Raw genomic sequence first — 10,210 nt, 5'->3', positions numbered from 1 at the left:
TCCGAAAGGAGCGCAGGCCTCGAGACAGCCCCGCGGCAGTGCTGCAGAGCTCCAGGCAGAGCTCAGAGCCAGACGTGGCTACGGACAGCTTGCTGCAGGAGCACAGCCTGAGACTCCTGCTCAGCCCCTCCCTGAGAGGCCGGGGCTTGCACCCAGCACAGGGAAGTCCGGACAAGGAGGTGGAAGTTTCCCAGTTTTACTGTAAAGTCCTAAAAAGCCGCCGCAGGCAAAGCCCTAGGGAGCTGCCCCCTGCCACCAGCCCCTGGCACTGCCCAGGGCAGGGCAGGTCAGCCGGGGTCCCTGAAGGTGTCCTTCAGCCACTGCAGGACGTCGGCCAGCCCGGTGCCGTCGCGCGCGCTGGCCTCCAGCACCGTGACGGGCTGCGTAGCGCAGGAGACGATGTCTTGCATGCGGAACAGCGACTTCATCTCCACCAGCGACATGTAGCAGGGCAGGTCACTGCGGCCAGAGGGCTCCGTGTCAGCCACCGCCCTGCGGTCCTGCCCCCCCAGCACCCCGCACGGCCGGCCCGGGGGCTCACAGCCCCGCTGCCACCCCGCGGAGCCGGCGGCCTCCCGGGGCATCGCCCTCCGGGGGTGCCTCGGGAGCTCCGCGCCCCCCTCGCCCCCGTTTACATCTTGTTGAAGAGCACCAGCACGGGCACGGCGGCGAGCTGCGGGGCGGACAGCAGGGCCAGCAGCTGCACGCAGGACGAGGACACCTGCGTGGGGTTGGCGGCGTCGACCACGAACTGCGGAGGGAAGGGAGGGGGCGGCTCCGTGGGGGTGTCCCGGGGCCGAGGGGGGGGGGGGCGGGAGCCCCGGGCACCCCCATACCCCCGGGCCGGGGCTCACCATCACGGCGCCGCAGTCCCCGTAGTAGCTGGGCCAGATGGGGCCCATGCAGCCGCCCAGCTCCCGCACCGTCACCCGCGGCGGCAGCGGCAGCTCCGTCAGGTTGGTGCCCACCTGCGGGGCCGGGACAAGGCGGGGTCGGGCCGGGGCCGGGGCCGGGGCCGGACCCGAACGGAGCCGGGACCCCGCTTGTCCCGCCCCGACCTACCGTGGGCAGCGTGGCCGGGGGCTCGCCCAGCTCCTTGGCGCCGTCCCGGGCGCTCAGCTGTGCGGCGCGTTAAGGACGGGCACGGACGGGCGGGGAGAGCGCGCCGCCGCCGCACCGGGACCCCCCGGAGCCCCCCGGTACCCCCGGAGCCCCCCCGGTGCCCCCCGCCCCGCGCGGATATGGCGGAGCCGCTTCCCCAGCAGGCTCTTGCCGACGCCCGCGGCGCCCAGCAGGAGGCAGCCGCCCCCGCGCCGCCCCCCCGCCGCCATGGCCGCCCCGCCCGCCCCGCCGGAAGCGGCGCCGCCCGCCCCGCCGGAAGGCGGAAGAAGCGGAAGGCGGAAGCGGAAGCGGTCGCGGGCTGGCGGCGGGGCGGGCCGGGCCGGGCCAGCGGCGGGGGACGCGATGGGGCGCGGCGGAGGCACCTTCGAGCGGCTCCTGGGTAGGGGCCGGGCCGGGCCGCCACCCGCGGGGCTCGGCCCCGGTGACCGCGGCCGGTGGCGGCGGGGAGGGGCGCGGCGGGGGCCGGGCAGAGCCCGGGGCTGTCGGGGCGGCCGCCACCGCCTCGCTGTCCGGCTCGGGCCGGGCTGACGGCGCCGCGCTCCCTTGCAGACAAGGCGACGAGCCAGCTGCTGCTGGAGACCGACTGGGAATCCATCCTGCAGATCTGCGACATGATCCGCCAGGGCGACACGCAGTGAGTGCCCGCCGGGGGGCCCGAGGGGCGCTGCGAGGCGGCCGCCCCCTGCCCTGCGCCCTCCTCCCGGCCTCGGCTGCGGGCTGGGCCTGGCCCGAAGGCTGTGGGGAAACACGAGCCTGAGCGTGTTGGTTCCTCCTCGTCCCAGTTTGCGCTGGGGGAGCTGGGCTGGGTGTACTGGGAGCTGACCGCACCTTTTGTTAGTGGGGGTCGGGGGGTTGTCAGGGGCAGGGGGAGCATCCTTGCAGACTTGTCCTCGCCCAGGAACGTGTGCTCTCTTTCTCCATCCAGAGCAAAATACGCAGTCAACGCTATCAAGAAGAAAGTCAACGACAAGAATCCCCACGTGGCGCTCTATGCGCTAGAGGTAACTTCAGCCCGAACCCCCAGCCCTGTGGGGGCCCGTTCCACAGGCCAGAACCTCCCATCCTTCCCAAGCCTGCCCGCTGGGCTGCAGCCTGCGCAGCGTTCCCTCTGCCCTGCCCAGCAGCATCAGGGCGTGACTTGGAGTCGCCTCCTGGCTCTAGCGCAGAGGCATCGTGACTGGGTGACAGGCTGTGATGTTTTGTTCTTGAATTCAACCTCAGAGCTAGAAACAGGCCAAGCCAGAGCTTGTGTGGGGGTCTGTTTGCTCGCCTCTCTGTGTTTAAATAGTAGAGGTCCAAAGGCCACCATGAAGCTGAAGTATAGCTTATGCTTTAGCCTTGTGGTGTGCGTTTCTCTGGCTTAACTGACACTTCTTTACTTTAATCATTATTTAAATAGTGCCCCCTTCTTAGCTTACCTGCTGCAATAACCTGTAACAGGTGCTGAAACACCGCTCTTTTGTTTAGTCTCTGTAGGCCACAGAGAAGGAAGAAAGTGGCAGGTTAATGCTGTCCTTTGCCCTCGCAGGTCATGGAGTCTGTAGTTAAAAACTGTGGCCAAACAGTCCATGATGAAGTAGCTAATAAACAGACTATGGAGGAGCTGAAGGAAATACTTAAGGTAAACTTAACTTGCTTTACTTCGGTTTTTGAATGAGGTTGTAAGGCAACGAAAGGAGGAAATGTACATGTTCTCTGTTTCATTCCCTGTGTATAAGGAACAGAGACTTGGAAATGTCTCTCAGAGAAGAGCAACCTGTATTGTTTAATATGAAGAGGTGAGTGTAGAGAGCTGAAGAGTGCCTGCTGGGGAGAGAAGATGTCATGAGAGCAAAGATAATGTTTGGCTATACCATGAAGTGGGGAAGGAATATGCTGTAAAGGCATAGACCATCTCACGATAGGTGATCATGGGTGTGGTGCTTTGCTTGGCCAGAGACTGAAAACAAACCAACAAACAAAAAACAAACAAACAACTGTCAGAGTTTCACCAAGGATCTGAGCAGGGGTAGGTGAATACCATTCCTGTAGTCCAGTGTAGGACACCAAGAAGGTGAGTAGCAAGGTGAAACTGACAGAAGTTTCCTCTTTACTATGACAATTTCACTGGCCTGTGGAACTGGCCTGAGGAGCTTTTCAGGTTGTGGACCTGTACCACTTGTCAGTTTGGTACCACGTGCTGCCTGCAGGAGCTCCTTATGCCCCAGGACTTGAGACTTCCACAAGGGAAGGGTAAATGAGAACTCATGTCTTTGGTTTCCAGTCCTGAGAACAGTAACTCACGGACAAGAGGTTGTTACAGTAATGCTGTTACTTCCTTGTAGTCCCTATCTTCTGCCACAAATAGACAAGTTGATGACCCAAATATCTGTGGAGTGAGCTGTGCTGCTCCTGCCACCTCACGCCCTGTAGCCGGGTGTCTCCTGCGTGAACTTCCTGTTCGGGGCTGACTCAGTCCTCGTACGGCCTCTCCTGATGAAATGGGAATGCTGCAGCAGTGTGAAGGCCGGGTGCTGTAGCACAGCTGCTCTGAGCACTGAGGGGATCAGATAGGATCAGATCAAAGATTCTGGGACTCTCTCCAGTCCTTGTCTGCCTCGGCAGTTTCATAACTGTCGCAGACCCGTTGTCATCCTACACTCGGAAATTTGCTGCCTGTGAATGCCTCGTGCTGTTTAAAATGGTGTTAGCTCTGATGAGGCTCAGGGCTGTGCCATTTGCGGAATGTGGGGTTTTGCCAAATCTCCTGGAAGTTTGGAGCTCCAGGAATTGTCACTAGGTCACACTGTGCTGAGCTCTCGGATGAAATGGGAGCTTGACGATCTCTGCTTCCTGGGGGACTTCTGGAGCAACCAGTCATGTGAGGCGGCGATGACTCGGTCAGCTGATGGCAGGGCTGCTCCTGGGCCTGGGATAGGAACGGGCTTGCCAAGTTTCCTCTGGCTTCCTGAGCTGTGATACAGCCGTCCCTTGCCTCCAAAGGGCAGGCTTCCCAGCTGTCCTGATTGCATCATGTCTTGAGGTAGTTCTGGGTATTCCTGCACAGGAGTCTCTGAGCTGGAGCTGCTGGCAGCTGGGCACCAGCAGCCTCAGCCACCTTCCAGCTGTGTCTGTGGTGCCCTGTCAGAACTGGGGTGAGACAATGGTGCTGTCCCGGGCAGCTCTCACCCTTGCAGTTTGTGGAGTGAGGGACGAGCAGCTCTTGTGAGGAGGTAAACAAGAATGTTGGCAGGCCAGTGCTCGTGCCTGCCCTGGGGAGTAACCGTGTGAGTCTCCGTGGATGTGTCCCAAAAGCATTGTGCCTGCACACCTTTCCAAGTTATTGTGCTGCTCTGAGGACAGCCTCCTGTTCATGGTGGCGCAGGGAAGCGGGAAGCTGAAGGAGGATGTAGTCCTTGCTGTAGATTGTCCTGCTTGCAGTTTTCTGACAGCTTTTACCTTGCACGAGTATTCTGAAGTCTCTCTCCCTATGAATGACATTTCTGGTTCCTGTCTGAGGGATTTGTAACATCCCTTGGGCTTCGGGGTCTTTTTCTCAGGCTTTTTTTTTTTTTTTTTTTTTTCCCCTGCAGAGGCAAGTGGAAGCGAGTGTGCGCAGTAAGATCCTGAACCTTATCCAGGCCTGGGCTCATGCCTTCCGCAACGAGCCTAAGTACAAGGTGGTGCAGGACACCTATCAAATAATGAAGGTCGAAGGTGAGGGAACTGGGGGCGAAGGTGGCTGCCAAGTGGCTGTGCTCTGGAGGAGCCTTGCTGGAGGAAAAAATGGGTTTGGGGTCCCTGCTAGGTATTAGTGAGGTCTGGATTTACAATGCTCAGCTTTTTCTCAGCTTATTTTTGTGCAGTTCTTCTCAGCTCTGTTTGAGCAGTAGGCACCACAGGCAATGCCGCCTGGCCTCCTGCAGCAGGAAGATTGCTGCTGCTCTTATCAGAACAACCTAACGGTCAGGGTAGAAACGCTGAGCTGTGTTTGGCGTGTACGGCTGGGACCTGCAGCACTAGGCTGAGTCCTGGCACCACAGCGTCCCGGTGCAGAAGCCTTTCACAGGGGAATGCTGTCCCTTCTCCCACAGGCCATGTGTTCCCGGAGTTCAAAGAGAGCGATGCCATGTTCGCTGCGGAAAGGGTGAGTGAGCGCTGCTGGCGGGGAGGGAGCTGGTGCTGTGGGACAGGCCTTGCCGTTGTATCCCTCGGGCTACTAAACCTTCAGTTCTTGCTTTTCCTCAATTTCACTCGCGTTAGAGACCTTGCTGTGTGCATTGCTTGCTCCCTGCTGTCACACGGGCAGTTCTGGGTTGGTGTGTAGCAGCTTAGCCTAAAATTGCCAGAGGGAGAGGAGAATTGGCCAGGACAGGACATTAGTCTCAACCTGCTAAGCACCCCCCAGAGTGGCCCTACTTGGTGGCCTTCCAGCAGCATGGTAATCTGAACACAGTAGCAGGGTGCTGCTGCAGAAATTGCTGTGCAGATGTGGTCGCAGAAACTCTTGCTGACTGGGAAAGCATCACAGTCAAGTAAGGTGAGAGGTGATCACTTGCGAGGACAAATATTTCCTGTTGGGCTGCAAATGCTTCCTGCCTCCCCCATTCGTGTCTGGGTTAGCCGTAGGAGCTCCTGAAAGGTTCTGTGACAACACCGTCCGTGAGGCCTCGCTCCTTGCCTTACATGAGTTTCCTTAACCCCGCCAGGCTCCAGACTGGGTAGATGCTGAGGAGTGTCACCGATGTCGAGTGCAGTTCGGAGTTGTGACACGGAAGGTGGGTGCTGCTCCTGCCCTTCTGGGTTCCCCGGTCCTGTGTGGAGGTGCGTCTGGGTGACTGCCCCCAGCCACTGCCCGGGACGTGCCGGGACCGTTTGAGGGATATCATCTAACGGTGAAGCAGCATCTTGCTGCCACACTGATGTCTCCCATTCTTTGCAGCATCATTGCAGGGCCTGTGGGCAGATCTTCTGTGGCAAATGCTCCTCCAAGTATTCCACCATCCCCAAGTTTGGGATTGAGAAGGAAGTGAGAGTCTGTGAGCCCTGTTATGAGCATCTCAACAAGTCAGTACCCTTTGTGGCATGTTGCCGGGACTGTGAGGGGAGAAACTTGGGATGGAGCCACCTCTCTGGCAATTAGCATAAGGGTTTCCCAGTTGTGTAGGCTGGCTAGGTTCTGTTCCTTCCTGGGAGTGGGCTTTACAGCTGTAGTGTTGTGCAGAGCTGGGGCTCCAGTGCTGGGGAAAGAGCACTCGGTCTGTGCTGACACCTCTTTCTGACTGCAGGAAAGCTGAGGGTAAAGCTGCTGCAACCTCCGAACTGCCCCCCGAGTACCTGACCAGCCCCCTCTCTCAGCAGTCCCAGGTGAGTGGCTGCCCTCTGGGTGACCTAGTGATGCTGGCCTGCTCCTTCATCCCTTTAGTGACTGCCGCCTCATCTTTCTGCTTGCAGCTGCCCCCGAAGCGTGATGAGACAGCTCTGCAAGAGGAGGAAGAGCTCCAGCTAGCCATTGCTTTGTCTCAGTCAGAGGCTGAGGAGAAGGAGAGGATGGTTTGTACACTGCTGGGCATCTGGGACTGCTTTTTTGCCACACAGCTTGTTGCTGGCTGGTTGATTCAGAGGAGTCTGGACGGTCCCCGAGTTGACTTCTTTTCTCTCTTGCAGAGGCAGAAGACATCCTACTCCATGTACCCGAAGGCTGAGCCCACACCCGTCACATCGTCAGCTCCGCCGGCGGGCACGCTCTACTCCCCACCTGTGGTACGTTCATGGGCTGCTGAGCACGAAGTGACCGGGCACAGGCCAGTTCCCCAGCCCAGCTCTGCCCTGCTCGGGTCAGATTGGATCCCTGTTCTGGGAAAAACTTTGCCCCCTTCAGTGTTTTTTGTCCAGAAGCTCTGTGCTCAGCTGGCACTTAGGTGCCTGTGTTGCTGGCATGAGGCTCGGGTTGCTGCCTGCAGCAGCTGCAGTCTGTGCCTGGAGGAAGGAGGTGGCTGCCCCCCTCTCGGTGCTGGTGCTCAGCGCTGGTGGCTGTGCCAGGGCCAGGTCTGGACAAGATAGCTGCGTGGGAGCTGCAGTTTTCTTGTTTCTCTAAATGGGATTCCCTTTCTTTCTTCACAGAATTCCTCTGCTCCCCTGGCTGAGGACATTGACCCTGAGGTAAGGACGCGGGGCTGGTGAGCGCTGTGGCACCGGGTTGCTCCCAGCGTGGCTGTGGTGCTCATTTTCCCTCTCTTCCTGGCAGCTGGCTCGGTACCTGAACCGCAACTACTGGGAGAAGAAACAAGAGGAGGTTCGCAAGAGCCCGACCCCATCGGCACCTCTGTCCCTCACGGAGCCAGCCGCGCAGCCGGGGGAAGCCCACCCCACCCCACTCGGCGTCGTCGAGGTAAGAGGCGGCCTGGGTCTGTCCTGCAGCCCGCAGGGCTGAGCAGCACCCAACCTGTCTGCGTGCCCAGGCACAGCTCTGCGGGGCTGCTGCTGGCCCTCGGCTCGGGATGTCCTTGACCGGCCGCCCTGTCCCCCCAGCAGCAGTACCAGAACGGCGAGTCGGAGGAGAACCACGAGCAGTTCCTGAAGGCTCTGCAGAACGCGGTCACCACATTTGTCAACCGCATGAAGAGCAACCACATGCGAGGCCGCAGCATCACCAACGACTCTGCCGTGCTGTCCCTCTTCCAGTCCATCAACAACATGCACCCCCAGCTGCTGGAGCTGCTCAACCAGCTGGATGAGCGCAGGCGTACGTGGCAGCGGTGCTGCTGGGGGTCCTGGGGAGGGGCGGGCGGCTGCCAGGGCATCCCCCAGAGCCGGTGCTTGGCATTCCCTTGGCGCAGCCTGCCTGGAGAGAAGCCAGAGCAGTGTGCAGGGACAGTCTGAATGCTCTAGAGGGTCCCTGAGGCTGCCTTTCCCCCGCAGTGTACTACGAAGGCCTGCAGGACAAGCTGGCCCAGATCCGGGACGCGCGTGGGGCTCTGAACGCGCTGCGGGAGGAGCACCGGGAGAAGCTGCGGCGTGCAGCAGAGGAGGCAGAGCGCCAGCGCCAGATCCAGCTGGCCCAGAAGCTGGAGATCATGAGGCAGAAGAAGCAGGTGAGGCAGGAGCACTTCCAGGGATCCGGGGCCTCGCCAGCCTGCAGGCCTGCCTGTGCTCCTGCTGGCACCGTAGGCTAGCCCGGGTTTGGCACGGAGAGCTGCGCTGGCCGGAGGGGATGCTGCCGCATCCTGGCTCCTGGCTATCGCGGCGTTGTTGCCACAGGAATACCTGGAGATGCAGCGTCAGCTGGCCATCCAGCGCCTGCAGGAGCAGGAGAAGGAGAGGCAGCTGCGCCTGGAGCAGCAGAAGCAGACCATCCAGATGAGAGCCCAGATGCCAGCCTTCTCGCTGCCTTATGCCCAGGTAAGGCTGCTGGGTCACAGACCTGAGGCTGCGTCCCCCGGGACCTGGCAGAAACGCTTGCTTTTCTTCCCTCACCAGCTCCAGGCCATGCCAGCAGCCAGCGGGGTGATCTACCAGCCCTCTGGGCCCACGAGCTTCCCCGGCACCTTCAGCCCAGCGGGCTCTGTGGAGGGCTCTCCCATGCACACCGTGTACATGAACCAGGCAGCGCAGGGGGGCACAGGGGCGTACACAGCGATGCCCGTCACAGGGACAGGTTCGTGAGCGAGCTGGATCCAGCGTGGGTAGAGGCCGAATGCAAGGCAGCTGCTTCAGTCTCTGCTCTCTCCGCTGCAGATCCCAACATGGTGAATGCCTACATGTACCAGGCGGGGGCTGGCAGTGGGCAGGCGGCTCAGCAGGGCCAGGCGGTGCCCACCACAACCCCAGCGTACTCGTCCTACCAACCCACCCCAACGCAGGGCTACCAGGCGAGTGAAGGCAGCAGAGCAACTTGTGGCCAGCTGGGGCAGGGCTGGGGAGTTGTGTGGGGCTGGTGCAGGTGATCTGACTCTGGGGGCGAGTTCTCAAGTGTGAGGAGGAAGCTGTTCGGTCCCACACCTGGAACTGCTGCTTCCCCTCTGGGAAAAGGCACGGAGCAGAGCCAGTTCTGGACTCCCCACTGTGCAGAGGGGCAGTATGCCCTGCTTCCAGGGGAGAGCCCTACTGGTCCCAGAGCTCCTGGGTGGTTTGAGGTGAGCTAAAGCTGCCTGGGCCACCTCTCACCAGCAGCCTTTCCTCCCCAGAACGCAGCATCGCAGTCACAGAGCATCCCTGCCATCTCGCAGGCCCCCCAGTCCGGCGCGATGGGCTACATGGGCAGCCAGTCCGTCTCCATGGGCTACCAGCCCTACGGCATGCAGGTCAGCACCCACGGGCTGCAGCCAGCGGAGCCTCCCTGGGCCTGCGCTGCTGGGGGCAGGGACGGGGCAGGCCTGGAGCAGGGAACTGCAGGCTCAGGGGTGGACAAGGCTCAGGGGGCTGCCTGCCTCGGGCCTTCTCCCCCGCTGCGAGGCCGGGAGCCGCCCCGACCTCCCCCCTTCCCCTCCCCTCCCGCAGGGCCTGATGTCGGCGCTGCCGGGCCAGGACGCGGCGCTGAGCAGCCTGCCCCCGCAGCAGCCCTACCTGCCGGGGCAGCAGCCCCTCTACCAGCAGGTGAGTGCCGCGGGCCGAGGGGCGCGGGGGGGGGGGGCGGCTCGGGGCCGCCCTGACGGCGCCGCCTCCTCTCCGCAGGTGCCGCCCGCCGGAGCCGCTCCCCAGCAGCAGCCGCAGCCGGCGGCGGCCCCGGGCCAGCAGCCCCCGGGCAGCGGCGAGGCGCAGCTCATCTCCTTCGACTGACGGCGCCGCGGGGCCGCCCCGTCCCTTAACGACACTACCGACACTACCGACAGCCCCGCTCCGCGCCGCCCCCCCTCCCCGCCCGGCCCCGCTCCTGCCCCCGCCGCCCCCGCACCGGCTCCGTGCGGGCCGGGGGCGGCCCCGGTCCCGCCGCACCCCCCCCGGGGCAGGCGAGCGGCGCTGCCCGGCGCCGGGCTCCCCCCTCCCCTCCCCCCCGCTCCCCTCCTGCCCCCCGGTTCCCGCGCTCGGTCCCCGCCGGAGGCGACGGAGCCGCAACGGTGACAATAAAGTGTGCGGAACGAACGGGGCTGCGCTGCGCCGCGGGGGGACC

General features: G+C 62.2%; 2 protein-coding genes across 4 annotated transcripts; one reads left to right on the top strand and one right to left on the bottom strand.

Annotated features, from left to right (window-relative positions):
* Positions 1 to 31: 31 nt before the first annotated feature.
* Positions 32 to 1,331, bottom strand: ARL16 (ARF like GTPase 16; the record flags this gene model as incomplete). The annotated part of the gene is given in 5 exon segments (XM_084298582.1): positions 32 to 459; positions 636 to 751; positions 855 to 968; positions 1,063 to 1,124; positions 1,127 to 1,331. Coding segments are annotated over 5 exon segments (669 nt in total). The 3' UTR covers positions 32 to 287.
* Positions 1,332 to 1,357: 26 nt separating this feature from the next.
* Positions 1,358 to 10,195, top strand: HGS (hepatocyte growth factor-regulated tyrosine kinase substrate). 3 transcript variants are annotated; one of them, XM_084298580.1, is made up of 21 exons: positions 1,358 to 1,501; positions 1,672 to 1,756; positions 2,048 to 2,123; positions 2,651 to 2,743; positions 4,695 to 4,818; positions 5,196 to 5,248; positions 5,811 to 5,879; positions 6,044 to 6,168; positions 6,390 to 6,468; positions 6,556 to 6,654; positions 6,769 to 6,864; positions 7,225 to 7,263; positions 7,349 to 7,492; positions 7,633 to 7,846; positions 8,023 to 8,195; positions 8,362 to 8,502; positions 8,581 to 8,758; positions 8,839 to 8,972; positions 9,288 to 9,404; positions 9,601 to 9,696; positions 9,775 to 10,194. In XM_084298580.1, exons 1-21 carry the CDS (start codon positions 1,465 to 1,467, stop codon positions 9,877 to 9,879), a joined length of 2,277 nt encoding a protein of 758 aa, XP_084154706.1. In that variant the 5' UTR covers positions 1,358 to 1,464; the 3' UTR covers positions 9,880 to 10,194. The 3 variants fall into 3 exon arrangements, with proteins under 3 accessions (XP_084154706.1, XP_084154705.1, XP_084154707.1); XM_084298579.1 differs by having other exon boundaries at positions 6,390 to 6,654; positions 7,636 to 7,846; positions 9,775 to 10,195; XM_084298581.1 differs by lacking the exons at positions 1,358 to 1,501; positions 1,672 to 1,756; positions 2,048 to 2,123; positions 2,651 to 2,743 and adding an exon at positions 4,210 to 4,334 and having other exon boundaries at positions 9,775 to 10,193.
* Positions 10,196 to 10,210: the final 15 nt, after the last annotated feature.

The sequence above is a fragment of the Netta rufina genome (genome assembly GCF_964035555.1).
Source record: "Netta rufina genome assembly, chromosome: 19".
NCBI classification, from domain to species: Eukaryota; Metazoa; Chordata; class Aves; order Anseriformes; family Anatidae; genus Netta; species Netta rufina.
Note: the sequence above shows the minus strand (reverse complement) of the source record. Positions and strands in the feature narration are given on the sequence as shown.